The following is a 26306-nucleotide window of genomic DNA, read 5'->3' as shown; positions in this document are numbered from 1 at the left end:
CTGCCGCGGGCACGGCCTGCGCGGGAGCGGCGCGGGGCGCGCCCTGCGGCCCGGCCGCCTGTCCCGCTCCAGAGCGCCGCTTGAGCCCCCGGGGTTTTTGGGCTTGAGGAGGGGTGCGCGCGTTAGGAGGGCCCTGGAGATGCGGCAGCCTCCCCCGGGGCGTGAGGGTCACGGCCTCTTCCGTGTCTTTTAATTACCTGTGCTTTAGCAGCGCGGTGTAAAAGCTTTACAGCGAAAGACGGCAGGAGTTACGTTTTTAGTTTTGTTGTATTTTCCTTATTTCTTCCGTATAGTTGAGTGGCACTGGACCGATCATTTTTGCCGTGTCTACTCATGAATGGATGCTTGATCGTGGGTGCTAAAAATCAGGTGGTGAGCATAAATAAAGCTCATGATATAAAAAGTTCAGCCTATGTCATTTTAGGAAATAGTCTGTGCTCAGGATTGTAACACAGTTTTCTTAGTGCAGATCTTAAAGCTGTTCAGGAACCAATGCCTTTTACCAAGAAAGTTACCACGTTCCCAGAAGTCTATGATGAACATCTGTACTTGAGAAACTCCCTGGAAGTAGTGGCTGAAGGCAGCAGAGCTTTCCGCTTTTATCCGGGTAGTGCCAGGTAGGCGTTATTTCCTGGTGAGGCTTCAGGAGCTTTGGCTGTGGTCCAGTTTGTCTCCTGAACTGGTGCTCTAGTGAAGGTGGCTGTAGCAATCATCTCGGATGGTGTCAGTTGGGCAGTGGTAATAAACTCTGGTTTAGTTTGTGGTGTGTGTTTTCCCTTCAGTTTACTGAGGTTTTTTTTAGAGTATTACTTTAAAAGTTTCAATAACTTGTGATGACTTCTTTTCCGCTAACTTGTTGAGGTTTCTTTTATGGCATCACCTGCTCTGTGAAGAGAGGTGCTTGAGTTTTAGTGGGCTGTTCATTTTAATCTTGTCTGTTTTTTGATACTGCTGGTAAGGTGGATGATGGATTGTGAGTGATGGGTGTGAGGAATCAGTGATGAGCTGGCATGAGGCTTACTGAAGAAAGTGGTAGCATGTGTGTAGTCAAAGCTTGTTAGTGCTCCAATAGTAGGACGCTCATCACAATGGGAGATGCCAGCAGCTCTTTATGAATGGGGGAGAAGGGAAAGTCTATAAATGCTGTAATCTGCTGCGTGTGTTTAGAAGCTAGAAAAGGTGAACTAATTGTTTATGAACAGCAGAGCTTATGGAAGCTAATAATAACTGAAGAGGAGAGCATGAGTCAGACAAAAGGGATGCTCAGATGTGTATTGTATTAACTTTGGGTAGGAAATAACAATTTGAAACAGGTCAGGTGGTAGGAGGTGTGAAGATTCGGTGCAGGCAGTGTCTTCTTAGGGGAAGGAAGAAGGAACAAATAAACAGAGAAGATTTTTGTAACTTTCTGTGCCTGGTTCAAGCACTTAAGAGAATTGAAGACAAAGGATTTCAGAGTTTTTGTGTACAACTCTTACTATCTGAGTAGGTTAAATCTTCACTCAGGCCTGCACAGACAATAGCAGAAATAAGGGAACCATGAAAGCTTTGCAGAGGAAATACTTTTCTAGTGTGATGTACAGGCTGTTTATAAACAAGGAAAGTCTGTCAGTGGTAAGTTTCATTAGATGACAGAATAGCTTTGGTATTGGGTAACTATTGTTGTAGTGTCTTGTGGATATTTGAAAATGAGACAGTAGATGGAGGCTGTGTGTAATTGTTACCCAGTCTGCAGCAATGGTACAGCAATAACTGTGTTACCTTGCTGACAGAGACCAGACTCAGATGAGGACAGCATGAACCTCCTTTAAGCACTGGGGCAGACCCAGGCTTTGCAGTATTCTTTAATGCTTTTGTGGCCAGATTCTTCCTGTAGGGAAAAAAAGGTGTAAAGCCAAAACGTTGGGAAGGAGGACCGAACATACACAGTAGCCTTGGAGCATCTAGTAGTCAGAAGAGTAGCAATAGATAAAATAAGAGTAAATAATGCTAAGGGGACATCATCCGCAGGAACTCTTGTCCTTTTCCTGTTACAACCTTTGAGTGGCAAAAAATTTTAAGTTGTGTCTCTTTGTGAATACATATAAAAGCTATATCTCATCTTTAAAATACCTTGCTTGTAATAAACTTCATGAGCAACAGGCAAAATAGTGAAATTTACTCAAATGACTTTTCAACACAGAGAATAGAAATATGGCAGAACTAGTAGTTTCTAAACAATGAAAAATAAGATTTTGGAGAAAAATGGGTATCTGAAAATACTAATTCTAATGAAATATTAAAATAATTAAACCTTTAAACAGTACAAGAAAAAACACATATTAAAATGTGGTGGGTAGCATCAAAGAATTATACCATTTCCTGCACTGCTCCTGTTGTGGTTGTTTTTCTGTAAGTGAAGAGTCTGGTGCAAAGATATGAAGGGTGAGAAAAAGGCAAGTGTGAGATGTGCCCAGCTCAAAGAGAGGACTGTGAAGAGAGAAGAAGGGCTCACCCCAGTGGGTTTACAGTCAGCTGATTTTGCTTTTGCTGTCATGAAGCTTGAACTCACTACTGTTGTCAAATGTAGGGAATGTACATTGCAAGGAGTAATTCTGTTTCATGTGGCTTTGGGAGTGTAACAAGTCAGTGCTGGTAATATTCACATTCTTACATGTTAAATAAAACTAAGCTGAGTATCCACTTGTCCCTGGTGTCTAGAAGTTGGTGTATTTGCAGCTCTGGTACACGGAGTTGTTCCCTTCAGATCCACTTTGTTTTCCTTATTTACTGGTTATGGGAAAATGTGTCCTTTTAGCTCATGAGTGCTACATCACGCAGCCTTGGAGATGTCCAAAGTAAATGTATACAATATTAGGACAAAAAATGCTACTGTTGCCTTTGTTTCTGAACTCCATCAATGCTGGTGTCAACCAGTCCTGTGGGGAAGAGGGACCATGGCTTGCCTGCAGAAGGATATTGTCTCTCTTGGAGTCTCTTTTTCCATTAGAACTCACTCTTGGTGTCACTTGCTATGATCTCTTCTGGCTCTTTGTTCCCAGTTTTGGATCTCCTCACAGGAGCTATCAGTTGGGGAGAGGATCAGTATGGGGCAAGTCTGCTAGGCTGTCTTGTCATGGCAGCTACAGAAATCCTCAAAAGTACAAATAAAAATACACAGAGATGAATGAGAAGAAATGGCAAATTACTGTGGATGTGTTATACCAGTCTCACAATGATGGCTGGTGGCTTTACTGCTGAACTCTTTCTGCTGCCCAGTGACCATTATTGAGTTGACCCCACTGGTCAGAAATCATACAGGCATTTCACAGTTAGCATCTTACCTGTTAAAAATTCACGTAGGGGTCAGGTAATTTTTTAAAGCACTGACTGGAAGGAAGACTCTTGTTACTACTTTCTGATGTATTCACTACATAACCCTATAATTACTTCAAAAACTACTTGTAAGTCTAATTGGCATATTCTGTCCTGCTTCTTTGCTTTGTTTCTTTCAGTCTCTCACCAGATGAAACTATCTAATTTTTAGTGCTGTTATTCTCGGTGAGTATCTCCTCTGTGAGGTACACATTTATCACTGAACCTGTTGGTAAAAATGAAGGATTTTCTAAAGGACGTGTCTTAATCTTATTAAATGTGCTTGTTTATTTTAGTGGCTTTATTACATATGTCTGAAACAAAGTTAATGTTGAAATATTAATGTGCAGCACACTTCTGTTATGGCTGCAAGAACTGAGATAGTTACATCCCTAAAGGCAGATTTTGGAGATGCTTTTGGAAGATGACTGCTCCAAGTACTTACTATTATGTCCTTTCCTTCGCATTTGATGGCATTCACTGACAGGCCCCTTATTTGTCTACTATTTTACCACTTTTCTGGCAGTGCAGCAGCAGCAATGGTACCAGATGAAATCATTATAGAAAGAGTTATACTAGTTCAAAGAACTACATCAGAGCTTTAAAACCCAAAAAATTAAAGGTGTAGATAAGACATTCTTTAGTTTTCTTTGTTCTGAGATTTAGATGTAGCTATTGCAATGAGTTCTTCCTTTTTTAGTACCTCAGTGCTGTAACAATTTTACTAGTCTGTATCTTGTTTCTTGCTATCATTAGTGGAGAGATATAGGCCTATCTTTCATCTGTTCAAAGTCAGCAAAGCTGGAAACAGATACTTTGTTAAAAGTGATTTCTTTTTATAAATTAATTTCTCTCTATGTTGCCCTGTGACCTTTTCATTCCCACCAAGAACACTTCTGAAGGCTGCAGAATGTGAAACATACACAGATTGTGCCTTTGACGTTGAGTTAATTTCAAAAGGAAAGCAATAATGAATGTCTTTAGACATCTCCAGAATGTATCATTATTGCTGTTTGTTACCTGAGGAAAGTTTCTTATGTGCAATTAAGTCAGAATTTGTATGTTTTCTTGAGACAAGTATGCCCTGAACATTTCTGTTACCAAGTTTTCATTACCTTTCATGGTTTACTCCCTGCCTAAGTAGGCTAGACTCTCAGTTTCCCAGCCCCCGAGTAATTTTCGTGTCTGTAATGGGAGTGGCACTGCGGGAGATGACAGCATCTGATGGAGCAGCTGTGCTGTCCGAGGCTCCTTGCTCTGTGGTACAGCAGCTGCTGAGAGGTAGCATTTCTCCACAGCCTTCCAAGTCTTTTCCCAACTCCTGTCATACCTTCTGCAGAAATCATTGGAGTGTGTTTTCTGTAATAAACCGCAGGAGGGTTGAGCGAAGTGTCCTCTAAATAGAATGATAATTTAAGATTACTTAGAGACTTCAGTTAATGCAGAACACAGCTTTGTGTTTGCTTAGCCAGGCTAATCCTGGGGAGCTTGTTCCACCAATGTGCTTGAACCAGCATGTTTTGTGTCCTTAAAACTTCACGGGCGCCTGGAGAGATCCCAGCTTTTTCAGCTACTCCTTAGCAGCTGGGGTCTTGTGTTCTTGAGGAAAGGCCTGTGCCTCTGCCACTGTGCTGCAGTCCAGTTTGCTCAAGCCTGCTTGAATTGGTTTGCACTGGTACCTGGTACTCAGATCAAGCAGAGATCCCAAGTTGTGTTGCGGGAGCTTGCTCTGAGGTAGGGTGGTGGATTTTGCCTGGGCGTGATTATAAAAGATGAGATCTATGGCTTTGGGGAATTTATCAGTTTGTGCTGAATTTGTTTAGATTTATTGATGTTTTTAAAAATTAATTTTTGTACATTTTTGTTATGGTTTTCAATACTTTCCCGCAGAGAATTACCTAAAGGTGGGAAAGACACATTCAATCATTTTGTTCTTCTTACTTCAAACTTGTCATGTGAAAAATGTGAAGTTTGCTCAAAAAGCATTCTGTGAACCCTGCCTGCCATATGAAATAAAGAGGAATGCAAAGGCTTTTACTCTTAGCAGTGGATGCTGACTGAGGTCCAGCTCCTGTTATCTTGTTGATAACTCTGTAGTTGCTGTAGTGTAATGAAAGAACTCATGGAGTAAGGTGTTGCTTAGGATTTTAAAGACTTCTGCTAAAAATGAAGAAGAAACCAAGGAGAAATGAAAGGGAGTTCAAGTTGGGTATCCCAAACCAAACTAGTATGTGTCTGTAGTGGTGATGTTACCGTGATTGATACTATTTTTCCAATGAATACAATGTAAATTCAATTATTTTACATGCAACTAAGTGTTTTGCTCCTCAACCTTTCAATAAAAACCTTCTAGATGACTAGAGTTTACTTCTGCTTGGTTTGCATCTTTTTCTGTTACCAGAGTGAACAAATAGGACCTTTTTGGTTGTTTGTTTGTTTGGAGTTTTTTTGTGAAAAGTGAGGATTTCCAGAGAGTATTTGCAGATTCACAGTGGGACCTAAGTTAGAAATTAGGTTTTAGAAAACAAGGTTAAACTTTGCAGAAGTTCTCTATCTATTTGAATTTCAAATACTGATAATTGCAGCAAAAGTTTGCAGTCTCCAAATGGGGTATGAGGCTTAGAAAGCGTTAGTTTAAAAGTTCAGAGAGTTTACATTCCAAAAAGTTCAGAAAGTGCAAATTTCAAAAGTGGTGAGGTTTTGCTAATAGTTCACAAACAATGACAGCTAATTTTGCCACAGATTATTTCAGCTGCTAGGCATAGTGCAGCCATTCTTCAGAAACAAAATTAATAAGTCAGATTCCACATTGCACAAATAGTAAATTTAGGTGCCAGGCCACAGATTTAAAGATTGCTGGGTTTTGAGAAGGGGAAAGGAAGAAGTTGGTGGCACTCACAACTGGCTGCTAGATGTTGATGGGGTGTTTGTGGCAGTGACGAGTGGTGAGCTGAAGCCAGGGGTCAGAGGCAAGTGCAATGCACTTCTGTGGCTTGTGTAAATTTTTTATCACAGAAAGGGATGTCCAGATGCACTATTTCTGAAGGTAAATATTATCTTCTCTCCATTCACTGTTCTGAAACAGAGGGATCCAGTAAAGTCAACTCTTGCAAAGCAGTAGGTTTCTCTGGGGTATATATGTGCTTCTCTACGTGGAAGTAAGTTTTAACAAATGCAATTCAAAATTTATCTGTATGGAAACAGATAAAGAATGTTCAAGTGTCGTAAGTCAGACCAGGAAACTTACAGTTTCAAATTAATTTTGAAATTTCAATTTGAACTTGGATAAAGCATTCACATCAGCATGCTGTCCAGTATTAAGAAAATCCAGTTCTGTTAATCAGTACTTAGTGTATTTATTAGAGGCATGCAGTCACGTCTTGCCTTTCTTAGAACAGATGTTTTTAGGTGCACTTGACATGTTTTCCTCATGTCAATTCATTTGCAGTTTGAAATTTTTCTTTTCTCTCCAGTACAACCCCATTGCCTCCTAGTGTGTGAAACGGGTATTGTTTCAGAGTTTCAGAAAGATTTCCCCTTAATTTTATTACATCATGTATGTTATCACCCTTGTCATCAGTTGTCCACGTTGCCAGTGTGCAGAGGGAAGCATTTGATACAAATCTGTGAAATGCATTAGAAGAAATATTTGGTGATATAAGCATTAAACCACTTATAGAATTTTCAGATAACTTTTTTTCTATTTTTTTTTTCCAGTACATGCATCATGAATGAATCTGCATCTAGTGGAAATGGTCAGGAGTTTGATGTATTTAGTGCAATGGACTGGAAGGATGGCATAGGTACTTTGCCAGGAAGTGACCTAAAGGTAAGATATGTCATTTTTTTCAATAAAAATGTTAAATGACAAAAGGAGGCATTTGAAAAGCTGGTGTGTAGGTATCTGCTTTTATGAATAAAACATGAATCTGCAGTTCTGAGTTAAGAGACTGTAGCCTGTTAGGTTTTAGCTCTGGAGTTTCTTGATTCAGTTTGTGGTGCTGGCACAGACAGCCGTCATCCCCGTAGGAAGGCATAAATTAGCACTGCCTCACTATACAGACAGAATTAATCAAATGCACAAAATCTCAAAGAAATCTCAAAAGTGTGAAAATGCAGTCCACTTAGAGCATTATATTACTCTATCACTAAGAATTTTCATACTGTCATTGACTCTCATGGTCTTACATTCTTAGGTCTTTTTATTTCTAAAAATAGATTATTTTTGCTATGCTTTTGTCATGTGGGTGCCTAGAAAGATGAATAAAGTGAGTGCTTCTGAGCTGGTTGCAGTTTAGAGATTTGAATCATATCAGAGTAGTAATTTTGCTTACATTTCTCACACTGGTTGAATTTCCTGAAGTAAATCACAACTCTTTTGTTTTCAGTTTCTTTTTATGTATCTGTCGTCAGAAGGTATCCTTTGCTGTGCTTGCAATTTTGATGTTAGAGACTGTCTTGTACCTATTTTCTCTTGATTAAAGTAAATATTTTTTGTATAATTCAAACTAATATGTTTTGCTTGTAGTTTATGTTTTGAAATTAATCTCACAAGAAAATGTGTGGCATTTAAAACAAATTTTATCTTGTGGTGCCTGATAGGATTTCTGTTTTAAAAAATGTTTGAAGTTTGGGACATACATGTTGTGAATGTGGTTTTGTGTTGGTGTTTAGGTTGTTTGTTTTATGGGTTTGTTTGCATTTTTGCTTTTAGTCACAGAACAGTAAAATAAATTTACAGAATAATTTTCTTTGCAGAGGACTTCAGGCCAGCACCCAGACTGAGTATCCCAGACCTCAGGGTGTGTTACATCAGGTTGCTCAGGATTTGGTTATCTGCAGGGCTGGAGATACCACAGTCTATCTGGGCAACTTGTTCCAGCATTTGTCTACACTCATAGTAATTTTTTTCCTTTTATGGTTACTTTGTTGGAATTTCTCCTTCTGTAGCTTATGCCTGCTGCCTCTTGTCCTCCTGTGCACATCTGAGAACAACCTGGCTCCATCCCCTCTTTATCCTCCCAGTAACTGCTGGAAGACAGCAGTAAAATCTCTCCTGTTCTTAGGACTGAGCAGATGGATTCACCCAGCTCCTTGCATGTCATCTGCCACAGCCTTACCTGGTTTGGTGGACTTGCTGCAGTGTGACAGTGCCTTTCTCCTAGCAGGCACAGCATCCTGCATATGCTCTCATCAGTACTCACTGGAGGAGAATGGTGTGTTCCTCTGTCCTGCTGGCTGCCCTCTTGCTCAGGCAGCCTGGGGTGCTCCTGGCCACCTTTGCTGCCAGGGCACATTGCTGACTCATGTTCAACACACAGGTTTTCTGAAAGCTGCTCTCAGATAGTCAGCCCCTGGTCTGAGCTAGTGCACAGAGATGCTCTGTTCCAGGTGCAGGGCCTAGTGCCTGCTTTGGTGGACCTTCATGGCACCTTGTTAGCCCACCTTCTTCAGCTTGTTGAGGTCTAGATAGACCAGCAGCCCTGGCCTTCAGTTCATCAGCCATTCCCTTCAATTCCATGGTTTGATTTTCCTGCCTGTACTCATAGAGAAGCCTTTCTTTTTCCATTTGCTAGTTTATTCTCTGGCTGAGTTTTGGATTTCCTAATTCCATGACTGTACACTACAGTTATATCACTGCATACCTTGTCTGTGAAGTTTCCTTTTCCATGTTCTGCTTGCCTCCTTTTCCTTTTTGAACTAAGTCAGGAGTCCCTGGTTCATTCATGTTGGCCTTCATCCACATTTAACTTGTTGCACACTGACATGCCTCATTCTCCTGGTGTGAAGTCCTTGGGGAGAGAGAGAGACAGATTTCCTGGGCCTTTTACCCTTTAAAACAGTCTCCTGTATGATCCTGCCAAGCAGATCTCTGAACAAGCCAACATATGCTTCTTCTGAAGTCCAGGGCTGCTGTTTCATTATTTGTTTCTCTGGCTTCTTTCAGGATTTCAGACTTCATCATGTCATAGTGATGATGATAGCCAAGGCTCTGATGAGCTTCCACATCCCTGAACAGTTCTGTATTTTTAAGTCCAGGCTTTCAAAATTTCTTTCTATTTTAATATGCATCATTGTGTGGAAGGGAACCATAGTGTTGCAGTATTTGAGCAATACAAAAGGAAACAGTGCAGGAAAATGTAATAATCTCATATAAATCACTGGTTTGTGCTTTTTTTCAGTTGTGGTTACCCTATGTTGAACAAAACTAAAGCAAAGTTAGAATCACTAATGAGTAAAGGAATGGGAAAGTTTCCAAGTAAAGTAAGGGAAAGGAGCTGGGAGGTAGCTCAGGGTAACTTCAATGAATCATGTAGAAGATTCTGAACTATGTCATTTTTAGAAAAGCATGAGCTTCATTTTAAGGCTGCTCTTACGGGTTTTTAAAATTTATTTATTTTAATTTAGAAACAAACATTTGATTTTTGGCCAGAACTTCTGTCTTTGGTCCAAGCATTAGGGGAGGTTCATTCGGAGGTGCAATAGTAACCTTCCCAGAATGGTGAAATATACAGAGTTTTGGCCAGGCAGCTCCTTTTTGGGTTGTTATTATTTGGGGGTTTGTTTGCTTGTTTGCATTTTGTCAGCTACAAAAGCAAGGGGTTGAAGGGATGAAAGGGATGAAATTGAAATGGAGCCATTTTAAGACTGACTGAAGGAAGAATGTTTTGTAACAATGCAGAATTATTCCAAGAAGGTCAGTGTACTGGGGAGCATCAAGATTCAGTGAGAGACTAGGTGTTCACACAGGTGCCAAAAAAACAATTTGAGCTGTTAAAATAGTAAGAACTTTGAAGCTTTTATGATAATTGTAACCACTCATATTTCAGGACTGCTTCTAAATAGTGATGGTTAAAATGGTGACTAATCACTTGAAATTGTAAATGTGATCATGGAAGATATGCTATGTTCTTTGTGGAATTCTCCAAATGGATTTAATGAGGATTATTTAACTGAACTCTCCTGGTTACAGAGTATTTTACTATTGTCTCCTGAACCTAAAGAGAATGACCTTACGTTACTTATTGTAGGCTTGTGTAGCAGTTACTTATTATAAGCTTGTGTGTGTCTTTCAAAAATTGCAATAGACTGGTTCCACTAAAGGCATCAAACCATTGTTGTGTATTTACATTGAAATGCACTTGAAAAATCTGGTGAAAACACTGTAATGGCAAGATACTTAAACACAAATGTTCTATTTTTGCAGCTTGGTAATAGATTAGAGTGTCTGAGACATTTTATAACAAATAATAAGCAATAGCTTAAATATCCATTGTAGACAATGTATTTTTTGATTTCTCACGTTTAATATTTTCTCTTTTTACAATGTTAGGGGAAATTGAACAGTCATATTTGGTAAACTGTATTGTATCAGCATATTAACATTCAGTTAAATGTATACCAAAATATTGACATGCTGGTTTTTAATATAGACATTTTAGGGAGTTACCTAATTAAAGTCCTTATTTTTAGTTGTATAAATAATAAAGCATTTTCTTGTCTTTACTGCTTGCATGATGAAGTGTCATGCTTATTTTAACGTATGCGTATTTTAAGAAATCTCTTTTATTGTGTGCTTTATTAAAATCCAGCCTAGGGTTATCAGGCAAGTATATATGAGCAACCATTCTTTTTAGAATCACTTAATTTTTGTGAATATGAATTCCTGAATGATGAAAAGTTGGTAAAACACTATTGTAAGTAGAGAAAAATGTTTCTGAAACATTTAAAAATAACTTTTCTCAACATTTTCTTACAATTTCTTACATCTATCTTTTCTTACAGTACAGAGGAACATCTAAATTAGGAATAGATACTTGGATTATTTCTTTTTGTTATTTCCCAGTTTAATCAAAATGAGGGAGCCAAATCAGATACCAAGCTTCTGTTCGCAGCCATGCCACAGTCTCTTATTCCTGAATCTGTTTCTATACCAGTAAAATGCTGAAAATGTTCTTTTCCTATGACTTTGGGCACTGTTAATTCTTAGGGTTTTGTCACTTGTAGTTGGAGAAAGCTGTGGAAATACATTCTTATGATTTTGTTAAAAAAATCTTCAGCAAAAATAGTTAACACTCCTTGAACACTGCTTTGAGCATGCTGTGTGACAGATAAGTAGTGAGTAGTTGTGGAAAATGCTAGAATTTCAAATTACACAGGGAATGGAGAGAATTAAAAATTGTACAGGATGATGCACTGAAGACTGTGAACAAAAATTTTAGCATTGTATATTAGTTCTTTCAATATGTTTAAATAAAACAGAAAACTTGAATTCCAGTAGAATTTAAAATAGTTTACAAATTACAGAATGCCTTCATGTGGCAGGCAAAGTAATGTATGCTCATCTGAAAAACATCAGTGCTTACCAGTTACTCTGCATGGTGTGAATGTAAATGTGAAACACTCCTCTTTTTTCCCTTTTTTTTCTTTTTTTTTTAAATCTCTGTGCTGAGTGCACACAGTAACACTATAGCTTCAAGATTTAAATATACTCATTAAATTGGAAAAGCTGTAATAATTTGCAGTCACTTCCTACTGCAGTGACAGAAGTTTATGAAGTACTTCTTAATGCATTTTCTAGTGCTGTGTTTGGAAAGTGAGCAGTTATAAACTGCGTGGACAGAATTTTGGTTATTTCCAGCTTGCAAATTGTGCTTGAACATAAAGGAAAAAAAATTAAAATTTAATGATGAAGAAATTAACCAGCAGGAAGTATTGTAGGAAACCTGACAGAGTAGTGGATGTGAATGGTGGAATAATGACCAGTGGTGTTTGGTATTTCCAGCAGTGCTCTAAAGAAGGTAAGAGTGGTTTGGATTTCTGTGTTTCTGTATGCAGGGGTACTGAAGCAACTCAAGGCAGTAAAGTACATCCTTCCACCTGCCTGTTTTGGAGTTGTGTTCCAGCTTGCCTGGGATAATTAATGATTTTAGAACAACTTGTTTTCTCACACTGTTATGGAATCGTCAGTAGAGTCTCGGGTGATAACTTCGTACAGTGCTTGTACAGTGCAATGCTGCTCCTGTTCTCTCATGGTGGCATGGGCTGCACTCTGAATCTGGAGAGGAAGGGAGAGTCCATGAGAGTGGTGTCCATGGGAAACATCACTGGTAACTGGTTAAATCACTGCCAACACTGGGAAGGTGCTGCTCCAGAGAGAAGATGGATTCTCTTCAGGAAAGGTGGTGAGGAATAGCGTAGGGAGCAGAAAGCAAGGTAGATAGGGACTTCCTCTGACCATGTGTGAGCCCCAACAGTTCTACCTAGTGGCCTGGTCGTTTCCACATGAAATTAACGTTATTCTGTTGCAATCTAATGTAATTAATTAACTCTTGATCTGCTTCATTGCCATAGATTTCTGGTTAAAACTTTGCAATGTCATAAAATGAATGAACCTTATGTAAAGAAAAAAACAACCAGAAAAGAAAATTTCATTATAAAAATCATTAAAACTGCAAAGGCAAGAAATGCTGGATTTAGGTTTGCCTTTGGATCTTTATTTGGGTTCCCTCATGTGTATTCATGGTAGTCGTCCCTTAAGTGATCACGTGGTATTTTGCTACAAAATCTCCTGTGCTGTTTGCTGTAGATGCTGTTAAATTTGCAAACAACTGGGCAGAGGGTTTTGGGAAGGAAAAGGAATAGTTTTGTGGCTATTGCAGGTAGATCCCACACAGGAACGCTTAGCACCGCACTTGTTTCTACCGCAGCCTTTCTGCGCAATGCTGAACAACTCACTGGAACCAAATTTTTGGCAGGTAGCCATTTCTTATTTGCTTGCTAGCTTGGGCTTCCCATGAGATGTTAGTGTTTTGTATCTAGAAATATTCGGGCCAAAATAATTTGGAGCCAGTGTTGCCTTGTAGGTCAACTTCTGGATCAATAAGCGTCATCTTGGCAGGCCTTGACTTCTGGCTCTGTTGCTGATTTATGTGTCACCTTAAGAAAGTCTGTTTAGCTGCAATTTCCTACTCAAGTGGAGATAATAAGGCAGACTGAGTTTGCAGTGTAGAGAAATCAGTGGGAAGCCCTCTGGTACTGAGATAATTCTTGAGCACTTGAAGTGGGATGGGAGGGGGTTTGGAAGAGCCTGAGGAGTGTCTAAGAATAAAGTAGATAAACATTACTGCAGACAGGACTGAGGTATTGGTATATACTGGGAAAATGTCAGTCTCTCTTACTAAAGAGATATGTTTTCTGATGGTACCTTAGCTTTCTGTTCAGCAGTGATGAACAGAATGCTCCTATTATTTTTATTTTTGGAAGGATATAATTTGATAGCAATTCCTTCCTGCTTGTGCCTGCCCAGATAGGAAAAAGCCTTTCTTTTTGGGTGCAGATTGTTCTCTCTTCTTTGTTACTTCAGGATTAGCCTATTGCAGTGTTACTGAAGCATCTTAAAATCAGTCCAAGATTGGCGGAAGTGCTTGCCTTTCTTGCTGACAACATCTTTCCAGTGAGAGTGGGTCTTGCCTTGCCCCTCGGTCATGGTGAGGAATTTAATTTCTGCTGACTGTGATTTAGGGAGCCCTAGATACCCTGTGATCCCACTTAAGTTTGTCTTTTGCCATACTTCCAGAGTAGCAGTGTGCAGGCAGGCTCCTTTCTCATGACTGAAGAAGCAGAATTGGCAGGTGCAGGAGCAGCACATTTCCCCAATATTCTCTATCCCTAAAAGAGTCAAAATTTTGTGACAAGTGTAAGGGGTCACGTGCTTACTGAGTGCTTTAAAATAAGCTGGGAGCAGAGTACTCAGAAGGATGAAGAGCTACCAAAGGAAGAGTTTTTTCTTTTGTAAGTGGCTGAGAACAGAGATTTTGTTTCAGGAGTTACTTTACACTGTATTGTAACAGTAATTGCTCGAGTGCCTAAAGCTTTTTTAGATACACGTTCTTTGTTGTACACAGGGGTTTTTTAAAAAAGAAAATAAACAGTCATTCTGCTTTCAAACCATGCAGAGTAAATAAGACTGGCTTTACTGCTTGAAGAAAGAGTATAAAAATACCAACAGCTGCCTCATTTTTCTGAATGCTATTCAGCCCTTGCCTGGGGCAGGGGTTCTGTGGAAAAAGTAGTATGTGATTGTGCATGTAAAGAGTGTATCACACACACAGGGAAGAGGGTACTGGCTGAATGGACAAGCTCTGGCATTTTATAACTTATCCAACTTAAGTAATATGTTAAAAATAGTTCAGCATGTAACTGAATGTTCAGGATGTCGTTGGACAATTCAATGGTGACAGGCAATTCCTTCACTTTAAAAAGACTGTAAAATGCCAGGAAAGCTCTGATTTATTTGAGGAGTACCACTGAAACCACTGTGACTAAATAGGGATTAACATCAAGAAAGATGATAACTTTTTTCTAGCTCAAGATCAGTGTAGTTCTTGTATCACTGAAGTCCCAGGTGTCAGACTTCTTGACAAACTGCTGTGGAATTCTGCTACTTTAAGCTTAGCTACTTCATAGGCATTAAGAGTATTGAACATTTACTCAATTTACTTGTGGTTTGGATATTAAAATCTTTGCAGATTTCTTCTGAGAGTGTCCACAGTCACTGTTGTGGTGTTAAGATATGTTTTGTTGCTGAAGTTGCTGTCAGAACGTAGCAACAATTGTCTTTATTGCAATGAACTCTTTGTCCTTGTCTTGCCCAGTAGATGGTGGTGTTGGCTGATTTTTCTAATTTATTTTAAAGCTGTGCATTAACATATGTGGAGGTTTTGTTCTTTTGTTTTTCTTTGCACTTCAATTGTTCTTCCTTTTTTTTTTGTCTGTCATTCCAAATAGTAATTTTACCATATATAAAACAATAGCAACTTTTATTCTGATTTGATGCCTGTGGGAACTGATGAGATCTTTTACATTCTGAAGAGGGCGCAAGCAACAGCAAACATAGATAGTTTGATCTGTGTTGCTCTGAACTGGACACATGTAACAGTGGGGACTTAATTTGAAACTAGAATGTATGCATTTGCTCCCAACAGGTCTGAGTTTTTAAGAATTAATCTACAATATGATAGACATTTTGCATTGTTTGTGATTTTTGTTCATCTCACAGAGAAACAAATGCTCAAGACTACTTCTATGAAATGTGGAAAAGGGAACTGAAAGCCCTTTTAGCATTCAGTTAGCCCTATATAAAACCACAGTGTCTTCCAGCCATCAGGATAAGGCAAAGAACTTCCATTAGAAATGGAAATTCTCTAAACCCACTGGAGTTACGCTTTGTCACGTTCCCTGGGATTTCCATGGTTCAGTGTAGCACATGGTGGATGAAGAATGACAGGCTAAAAAGGAAGACAGAGAATATTTTCATAAGAGCAGAAGGACCATATGCTTAGCACAATAAAATTGAGTTTGAGGAGGTACATAATTCCTTGCTCTATCATATACCAAGAGAGTAAGTGTTGGGGTACTACAGCTATGTAATCCACAGGGTAATGTCCCTTAAGAAAAAATAGGTACAAACTGACAATGAATACGTGGAAATTAAAATATAAAAGGAAGTTTTTCAAGAAAGAAATTAATGAGTTTTTAAGTTCACTGGTAACAGAAAACATGTCTGTTTCCAAAACATTTATGAAATATTTTGGGTGATACTATTGCTTGTAGTAGACAAAGGCTTCATATCAGTGGCTTATGCTACTTGCTTCAGTCCTGTGTAAATTTTCAAACAATTTTAAGTTTTTGGAAAATGTCTAATGAAAGCAATTTTGGTCCCAATAGAAAAACTTAGCAGGTGGATGCACAGGAATGGTTCAGAAAGTATTGATGATGTTTGATTATTATTTATTTATGCCTTGGATTCCCTCAATTATCTATTGAATTAATATTAAAATCTTCCTGGGAGTAAAATCAACAGTCATAAAAACTGAAGTTTTAGTATATCAAGGCATCATTTCCCAAAACCATGAAAATGTATCTCAGCTCTGAGTGGAAGGCATCTCTAATGGTGTTTAATTGGAAGCTACTGTTCTTGATCCTTGTGGAAACTGCAAACAAGGCAGCTGAGTGAGTTCTGTGTTGTAGACTTACCTGTTAGGAGCTGGACTCTTCCTGCCAATTCAGTTGTTTGTTTGCATTAAAAGAATTGCAGTTACTTGAGCATGTGTATTTTTGCCCTCATTGCTAGCCTGTAATTAGGAGCTGGACTCTTCCTGCCAGCTCAGTTACAATATGTTTGCATTAAAAGAATTGCAGTTACTTGAGCATGTGTATTTTTGCCCTCATTGCTAGCCTGTACATGAAACTTTGGAAGTTAAATTTCCTATCCAGATCTATATTTGTTCCTGTTTATCTTCATGTGAATTTGTTCAGGAAAGCTCTTGAGGTTTCTTTCTCTTCTCTGTTGCTGTCTGATCTTTTAGGAGCATTGGCTTCATAGCACCGTTAGAGATTACTTAAAATTTGCCAACAGGCATTTGACAAAAGTCAAGTGGATTGAAGTTATACACAATTAGCCTTATAATTTATTATCTTTAAAACAGTGAAGTGACAAAAATCAGTCATTTGTGTGAGTTTATTTGTTAAGTGCTTGGTTATGGCCTTTGTTTCCATCAAGGGGAGTTTCACTGTTTGATGCAATGAAGGCAGATTGAAAGGAAATCCCTTTATCCAATGCAAATTTCTGTATTCACTTAAGGAGTTTTGTGACTTGAAAACAAATTTTTACTTCTCAGAAAGCTATGGATCCATCCTCAGAAGTTGGCTCAATGGCACTGCCACCTTCTGTGACATTTCAAACTGTCAAGACACCTAGGAAAGTGTCTGGGAGGACTGCCCTTACTGTATTTTGGCTTGGAGGAAATACTATGATGAAACCTTAACTCTTTAGTTTTCTGTTGCCTACACTCTTAAGTAGAAGAGGCTTACAAATGTGTTGAATTTTTTCATAGGCATATAAACCACCATTAATCTAGATCTTTTTTTGTCATGCTTCCAGCAGTATACACTAGTTGGCATGTTGCTCTGGCAGCTCTTATCCTGTGATGACTTTGTGCAGCATGCTGCTTTGTACATCTATTTATCCTCCTTTTAAGCAGTTAACTTTTGTCACAAGCTGTTCATGTCTTTTTCTCCCCAGCTAAAACCAGAGGTTACTTCCCAAGTCTGAGGTATTGTTCTGGTTAGCCACAAAGAGCTTGGTGTATACATTTGTGCTGATGCTGTCGCTGGGAAATTCGGGAGTGAGAGCAGTCATGAATTCAAGTTTGTCTCCAAACAGGAGCTGGAGGCCTCTGACACCGGGAAAGGCAAGACTGCAGGCAAAGCCAGAAGTTACAGTGATCAGTGAGGCAGTGCCCAGTTGGACTGTTGTGCCCTCCTGCCTGCTAAGGCAGTGGCAAGTTGTCACTCCCCGTCATTGAGACCATCTGATCATGCTTGCCTGGCTTTGAGGAGCTCCTTGAGGAGCTTTTCTTTAATGGTTCAGATCTTGCTGCTGTTAACAGCCTCCAGGGAAAGAGCGGCTGGGAGCTGCCTTACCTGCAGTCATCTGTCTTCCATTGTTTGGTGCTACCAGTGAGCCCTCTGGAGCCAGAAGGGCTGGCAGGTCACTGCACTACCTGGGGGGATGTCCTTGCATTCCACAGTAGGCCCCTGCTGGAGGAAGAACATGTGTGTGGTGTCAGGGCTGGCCATTGATTGAACCATGCAGAAACATCACAGGTATTTAGGTGTCCCAGGACTGTTCAGAAACACCTTTGGTGCATGGATCTTCCAGCTGACACTGTATGAAGGTGTGGGAGAGTGTTTCGAAGACCTGCTCAGTAACCTCCCTGTGCCCAGCCTGCAGGTGTCTTGGCTCATGTTCACAGCTTGCCTGCTGTGAGACAGCTCTTGCAGAGTTGGAGCTCTTGAAAGCGAGGAAGGTTTTCCCTCTGACATCCACCTGTTGCAGAGACAGCACAGCACAAATAGCAAAAATGAGCCTAACCAAAATAGGAACAAGACTGAGTGCGTAAGTCAGCTGTAAGACTTCTGAATAGTAACTCTGTTGCTTTTCTATGGTTGGAACAGCATGAATGTCTCTCCACAAACTGAAGCATCAGCACGTGGTGTTTAGTGCATTTGGTTGCCTTTCAAAGTTGAACTCATGGTGTTTCAGTCCAGATGGATTTATCAGCAGTTTGTCCATGTTTTCATATCTGTTGTGAGCACAGCTGATCAGAAGCAAAAATCTTAGCTCCAGACATCTTATGCTTGTGTGAGGGCCTCTTCTTCCTTTCCTTCCCCCCAGCTTATTTCTTAGCTGTTCACATTCCTTAGGGCTAGAAGGACTGTATTAGTGAAAGCACACTTTATATGTGTATGAATATGGGGGTCACCTTTGCTTGCAGCCAGAAAGGCGTATTTTCAGTACTGTACTGTGGCAGGGTCCAAAGTGAGGGGCTGTGATGTGTTCAACAGCCTCTGGAGGCACTGAAAGGGTCAGTGTAGTGCCAGGCAATTGTTCCTGTTCTCATTTTCACAGGGTAAAGTTGCCTGACCAGAGAAAAAGAAATAGGCTTCATGCTATGGCCTTGAAGCAATATCCTCTCCGGTGGATGCTGGGGAGCTTTGAAGGACTCTCTCAGATGTAATTTTCCCTGTAGAAAGCTGTTGGTAAGAGCACCACACTGATAAAGACCTGTTCTCTGTGGCAAAGGCACCCCTTCACTGTTCAGAGCAGGCACAAAACACTGCCTTGAGCTAAACCCATGTCACCAGCTGGGCTTGCAAACCACGTAGTGACTGGGAAGCAGAATTATTTTCATGTGGTAGTGCTGTAATCACTACAGCATTGGGAAGAAACTTTTCTTCTGGCAGCAGGACGGCTCTAACTCGCAGTGCTGCAGTGTAAGCACAGCATGTGGGGCATTGTTGAGCCTTGTGTCTGGCTGACAGTAATATCACATTCAGCGTGTAATTAAACACCTCATAAACTGCCTTGAGATGTTTGTTTATGTGTGCTTTTTAATGGAGAAGTACTGTGTTTTCAGAGGATGCTGAAATTTCTGTACTCCGTGAAGCATTTGGTGTGTGATGTTCATTCAGCTCCCTTGTCCTCAGAAAGAATACTCGCTGTCTGGAGTGTGTTATTTTGCTGGCAATGAAAAACATATGGTATGGGGATGTTCCCATGAATGTGTGTTACTGATTTGGTTTTTTTTCTTTAATATGTGTGTGTAAGTTAGATATTGGAGACATCTGTATCAGTATCTATTGCAAATTAATATTTACAGATATCAAAATGAATTCACATTTGGCTTGATCAAAACAAGAATGGCTTGTTTTGAATTCCATGGGGATAAGCAGAAACACATAGAAAACAGGCAGTGTGATGACGACACCATGTAAAAACTATATTGAATAGAAGATACTTCAAGAGACCTCCAGTAAATTTTTACTATGCTCTGTGCCATTTGTTTTGTCTTACAGTTTAGAGTCAATGAATTTGGGGCCCTGGAAGTAATTACAGATGAAACTGAGATGGAAAGTGTTAAAAAGGCAACGGCTACCACAACCTGGATGGTTCCAACTGCTCAAGAAGGTCAGTTAACAAGCAGTAAACATTTTCTGTGGTAGACTGTAGTTTCTTTAATGCATCAACTTTCCTTAAAGCTTGCATCCAAAGTAAAAAAAAAAAACAAAACAATTTACTTGCTTTAATGGGCAAAGTATCTCTGATGAAGTAACCTGTTTCTTGGGATGTAAATTACTGTGAAAATAAATTCATTTCAATTTGAAAGGAAATAATTCCACTGTTAAACATCTGAAGTTTAATTACAGCCACATTTTTTTCCTTACAGTAATTTTCTCTAAATTTAGAATTGGTATTTTCCCTCTATTTAAATTGCAAAATAGTGAATTTCTTTTAATTATTGAGAATTTAAAATTTTAAGTTATAGAATTTTTTGTTGAGCTGGTTCTCCCAGGCTGCCCACAGACTTTGCTAACAGCCTAGAGTTGATTTGTGCACTGCAAACTGCCTTGGTGTGGTCAGCACAGCTGCCACCACCGATGTCAATGTTAGATGTGCGGTGTGTACCCCCACAGATGCCTTGTTCCTGCCAACTATGCTTTTTTTGCAGCATTAAAATCAATCTGCAGTAATGGCTAATGTTTATCTTGAATGGTGAAATTCTTAGAGTTGTAGTATCTATCTACCAGATAAAGTGTTGACTGGATTTAAAATTCTGAAGAAGCACCTGTTTTGTTCAAGTTGGTTTACATGGTCATAAATTACTGCAATCTTTTTACACTGACTCCAGTAATGATGGAGTAGCATGAAAGAGAATATCACAACTGATTTGGTGATTATTTACAACTACCTAGTTTTTTTCCTTGTTGGTATTACATTTTATCAATTTTCTTTTAAAATATGTATTCTGTAAGCCCTTTGAAAAGCAGACATCACAATTTTTGTTTCATAATCTTCCCTATAAGCATGAGAAGTCAGTGAGAGCTTTCCTTTGCTGCTCCCTCACCGTTAGTTCATAATTGTCATGTGGGACATTAACACTGGTAGGAAAGTGGTTTGGGACCCCCTTGAGGTCTGAAGCTGCAGACCCCTGTTAATGTGTTCTTTAGCAAGGCTGTGATAGTTAATTCGGGTTTCAAATCTGCGATGAGAGTGTAGCATCGTGTGACAGTGTAGTAACACAACAGGTTCTCTGCTCAGACTGAGAGATCAGTTACTGACAGCAGCTGCATTCCCTCCAGTCTGACAAACTTAAACAAAAACTTGTGTTTCTACTGAATTGAACTCTTTTTATGGACATATAGACGTATTGAGTAAGCATTCTGCTACTACCCTACGCCATCCTTGATTAATTTAGTGCTCCCCAAAAGTAAAAACACTGCTAAAATTTTCTGTTGTGAGAATAAATAGTTGTTTTGAACCACTTATGATGTTGCTGTGTAGATATAACATACATTATGTATTCTTCTGGGGGAGGTAGCCTGCATACAAGAGTTCATTTGACTCTGCTTTCAAAGACAGTACAGTGCTTAAGCAACATAAATAGTCTGTGACCTGAAGTTTGCCTTTTGGGGAGGTACAAAGACATCAACCTGCTCTAGAGGCTGGAGTACTTGACAGTGCTTCATACTTCCTTGTGAGGGAAAGTAACAGCACTCTCTCCTACATATAGCCTCTCCTAGGCTCTATGTGGGGAAATTTCAGTTTAGGATCAGTTTAGTCTTTGCTACAAGTTCAGTGATGTTTCACTTCTGGTGGACCTCAGGCAGGTTGAGCAGTAGCTGCTGCTAGAGACTGCAGACTGTAGTCAGCGATTTGCTTCCAGAAATAATTTCACCTAATGAAAAGATACTCACCTCAACCTTTTTCTCCCAAATTTAGGTATAGGCATATCAGCAAGAGATGAGGTCATGGATTCTGAGTGGTGATAACTCTGTGGGCAGTCAGTGCCTGTCACAAAATGCAGTCCTTCCACAAGTAGCCACATCAAGCTGTGACTGAACCATAGAATAGTGGTTCCTCTCTCCTATTGCAGTGTGAAAACCTGACTTGCTTGTCAGCAATGTGGACCTCATACAAACACTAATTCCTACTTGTTCATTCTGACAAGAGTGGTGTGGCTGATGTTTTTCTGTTTGCTTGGCAAGGCCTGCTAAGGATATTTGGGAATGTATCACCTCCACCTAAGTGAAGTTAACTTTTGTCATTGTGCAGCCTTTTCAGAAAAGACAGGGATCCCCACCAGGTTGAAGGAAACTGCAAAAGTGGATGGACTTGTTTTCTGTGAAAACTGTTACCGCTATGGTTCCATAGAAGAATTTGTTCCTGAAGGGAAATTTTGCAGCCAGAAATGTGCCCAGCAAGTAAAAAACAAGTAGGTGCTATAACAAAGCATAGAAACAAAGAATTTGTCATAAATGCAGCACAAGAGTGAAGTGATGGGATAAAATGTTCATGGTGAGGCAGAGGGAGGTATTAAGCAGACAAGTTTCAGTGTCAGCATTGGTTTATAATGTTCTTTCACTGTTTTTTGTGTAAATGCCTTAACAACATTTGGTTTTGTCTAACACTGGCATTGAAGGCAGTCTTTTTTACTTAGTGTGCTGTGTTCTACTGTCAGATGCAAGCAGTAAAACAGTCTATGGGATGTATGAATCAGTGTCAGACTCCCACCCTGTTTCAGTCATTGGAATTAAGATAATCAGTAATGAGATGGTTGGGGTGGTAAGTTAATTATAATTAAGTGCAAGAGCTGTTTTATAGTTGACAGTGAGTGAAAACATGAGCATACTGCAGTTTCTCAGCTCCTTTTTTTTCAGTTAGTGCATTTCATCTCATCATAAAAGCATGTTTGTGTCAGTGTGTCCATTTTGTATTGCATATTGCTAGATTATGGCAGTTTTAAACATTTATGATTTTGGACATTTGCCTTCATTTTAGCTAATTGCTTCAAAGTTTTCTGTTCTGATTTCTTGTTTAGCAATTTGTACAGTCACATACCAGCTTTCTCCAATTGGATTTGTCAGACTTAACAATTACCTGTGCCTTCCTCTCTCTAAACTGCCCTGCAGTCCTAAACATTTCACAGTTTGCTTCTCCGAGAGACTTGATGGTACATGAAAAAAGACACACTGTTTAAAACATGTAAAACTTGTTCAGCATAAGCTGACAGCTTTCCTTTTACAGTTGCTATTGTGTGTCTCTCAGATTAATTCTTTTGACAGACTTAATTTTCTGTAGTATTTCTAAGAATATATTCAGTGTAATACTATGGGACCCACACACTTACTTGCTTTTTTACTGGTTTTATGAATATGAGAAGTGAAATAAATTGGCTTTGTGTCATTCTGTGATAGAGAACCAAAGGAGGAAAATCCCAGCATGGAATGCAATGGGGAGGATGATTCTAAAGGCATTCGGAAAAGAAAAGCAAAAGTATCTCTCAAAGAAGAACCCCGGGATAATGGGGAGAAGAAGGAGAATCCAGATGAAATTGTTAGTATGCATCACAAACCCATTCCTGCAAGTATTTGGGTGGGAGTTTTGCCTTGTATTGCAATGTCAGTAGCTCCATCAGTCCACAAAGAAAAGAGGCTTCATCACTCTGTCAGAGCCACAATAAGTAGTTGTTTTGTTTGCCAATTTAATTATGCCTCTGCAGTAAATTGTAATTATTGACAATTAATTGATAAAAGCTAGTTTTGGTCTCTTTTCCCTGCTTTTTAAAGAGCAGAACAAAAAGAATTTAAAGGAAAAATGATCCTAACATTGACTTGCCGTGTCTTCAGCATGGAAAAACAGGAGTACATGTTTCCCAACACCCCTGTTATTTTGTCATTGTGCACATGAATAAATAACTATAGACCAATAATTTATTTACAAAGATAGCTATGCTACAATTAAGAAGGGAATACTTTGGATTTTCTTAGTGTAATTTGCCTTTAAAAATCATAGCCCAAAAATTGTTTTGCTTTTGTGTTGCAGTGTAATTTGCTTTGGGGCACCTTTTGGGTTTTTTTTCCTTTTGTATTTATTCTTGATTTTAGAAAAAGCTTACCCCACAGTACCTTCCCATAATGCTTGTTTTCTGTAGTATGTGTTTTCTTCCCAATAGCTGTCACACTGCTGGGGGTAGCACAGTTTTCAGGGAGAAGGGGAGAGTTCTGCAGCTACAGAATTGTCAAAAGGATGAAGACACTAGAGTTGTCAAGAGGGAATTTGCTGCTCTCCTGGATGAGTACTTACTCTGCTCATCTGCTCAGATGTTCACAAAACTGTTAATACAAAAACAGTGAAAAAATTGAAAGGATCACAGTGCCATTTTGTATTTATTAAAGCAATTGTACATTTGAAAAAAAAAAAAAACAAAAAACAAAGAGTAAAACTGTGAGAGGTTTTCTTTTAAATTGTTTTGGAAGCATGAACATGCCAAAGGTACTGTTATTATCGGTGTCTCAGTGGGGTCTGCTGAAGGCTTCATGATCTGTCTCTGGGTCAGGCAAGGCTGGCTGGCTGAGTGCCAAGTGGTGAGAGTCCTTCTGCCTGCCATTTTCACTGTGTTTGTTGTGATTTGTCGCTGATGGCTCACTTTGCTTCTATTAGACATCTGCATGTTTGTTTGAGGTAGAAGAGAGCTTGGTCAATAGCCATTTAAATGAAGTCACAGTTTAAACTTCAGTATCTCAACTTTTATCATGCTAGACTTCTAAGCTAATGAGGTTACTGTACTTTTTGGTTTTTGTTTCTTTTTTTTTCTAATTTAGGAGGACAAACCTGAAGGAAGGATCTTGAGAGTCTCACAGAGAGCCAGGAGGAAAAGAAAAGGGGAGATAACAGTTTTGAAACAAAGTAAGTTATATTATGAAACAAAACTCTCAACCATCAATTCTTTATGTAATAGCCTTATCTTATTGTGAATTGTCAGCATTTTCAAAATGTTTCACAAAATTTGTATTCCCTATTGAATTTTTTTCATTACTGTAAAAAGACAGTGACAGTGTTATTTACAGCAATTAAATTTTAAGGCAGCATAGGGGAGGATCTGGTGAGTGTAAATGCAACTAATGTGCATTTTAGGTTTTTCTCTTTTCATCCCTCTAAATAGTGCCAGTATTAGAGGGAATCAGCTGCATTGAGTTCCCAGATGCTGAAACACATGTATCAAGCAGAAGTGAAAGTTTACTTTTGTTTCCTTGGGGATCAATTTTGCATCTTCATTATGTGCTGGAAATAGACATGTTTATGGAACTGTTTAGGAATAATTACTGTAATCAATCCAAAGGGACATATACTGCATCACACAACATAATAAAACATATTTTAAATGAGTGCTGTTCTTTCAAGCTATTTGTATGATAGATAGTTTTAGGAAAAGTGGGAGAATCAGCTGCTATTATACCTCAGTGGTGCACCAACCACAGACCTACATCTTGCCCTCCAGTGTGCTTCTTATGGTAGATGGGGAGACGTTAACAGAGGTTGCCAGGCCACTAATCAACACAGAACTCCAGTTAGCTCTGATGTACACCAGGCAGATGAGCTACTGGTTGAAGATGCAACAATAAATGTTATGAAACATCCCCCTCCGAAGAAAGAATCACTCCTGAGATGTTTCTACAGTTGCTTCTAAGGCTGAAGAGATAAGAATCATGTGAGACACAAGCACAAAGCTGATGCTTTGTGGAAATCACTGCTGTCCACTGACTGATTTACAAATGTCTTCTGTTGAGTTTTTTTAAAAAAAATTATTTGGTAAAACATCAGTATAAAAGTATAAACTGGTATCAAAGACCAATTTGTATTCAGAACCAAGCACAATTAATTTCTTTAATGGAATAGATAAAAACTGGGTAAATCCCAAATAAAATTAATGTGGTCTAATAGTGTTGAGCGATTACTATCACTCTGAAATTTATTACCTTTTGGTTACATTATTGTAAGCTTTCTTCAGGAGAGTTTGGCATTACTATTGTTATTGCTCATGTTTTAATCATAAAAATGCTAAGCCAGACTGTTACTTAAAGGATTTATTTTTCCTGTGAGCAGCCCACAGTCTGGATCAAGCCAGAATCACAGTGTGGACTGTGATGAATCCTTCTGACAGTGTGAGCTTATGGTCTGAAATGCTAAGCTGCCTGTGCAGAGAAGGCATTTTAGGTGAAGATCAGTAGAGCAGAGTAGAGGTGTATGAAAGTAGATACATAACATGGCCATCTGTTCTTGAAGTTGCTGGCTATTGCTGTTGTGCAGGTAGTGCCTTATCTTCAAGGCCTGAAAACTGTGTGACTGTAGCCATTAAGATGGACTGTAAGCAATACTGCAATTACTGTGCAAGTGTTCATGCTGTGTGAACAAACCTGAAACTGGAGGTTTCTGTCATATGCTAATGACATCCTGAGGAAAAAAAGCACTGGTGACAGTTCTGAAGACTTGCAGAAAATACTGTTAAATCACTGCCTTTCTACCCAAAACCATCAAAATACAAAGT

The 26306-nt window shown here is 39.2% G+C and overlaps 1 protein-coding gene across 8 annotated transcripts in view; it reads left to right on the top strand.

Annotated features, from left to right (window-relative positions):
* L3MBTL3 (L3MBTL histone methyl-lysine binding protein 3) overlaps nt 1–26306 on the top strand; it is a 78234-nt gene that overhangs the window by 2715 nt on the left and 49213 nt on the right. For 6 of the 8 annotated variants that reach the window (XM_039707278.1, XM_039707282.1, XM_039707279.1 and 3 more), the window contains exons 2-6: nt 7072–7183; nt 19777–19888; nt 22034–22193; nt 23176–23314; nt 24583–24667. In XM_039707278.1, coding sequence (XP_039563212.1) covers nt 7072–7183; nt 19777–19888; nt 22034–22193; nt 23176–23314; nt 24583–24667 — 608 coding nt within the window. Of the gene's footprint in view, nt 1–598; nt 618–4809; nt 5089–7071; nt 7184–19776; nt 19889–22033; nt 22194–23175; nt 23315–24582; nt 24668–26306 lie in introns of those variants that run through there. The other 2 variants (XM_039707277.1, XM_039707283.1) reach the window with 2 other exon arrangements.

Source organism: Passer montanus, unplaced genomic scaffold (genome assembly GCF_014805655.1).
Source record: "Passer montanus isolate IOZ18808 unplaced genomic scaffold, ASM1480565v1 scaffold2, whole genome shotgun sequence".
NCBI lineage: Eukaryota > Metazoa > Chordata > Aves > Passeriformes > Passeridae > Passer > Passer montanus.
Note: the sequence above shows the minus strand (reverse complement) of the source record. Positions and strands in the feature narration are given on the sequence as shown.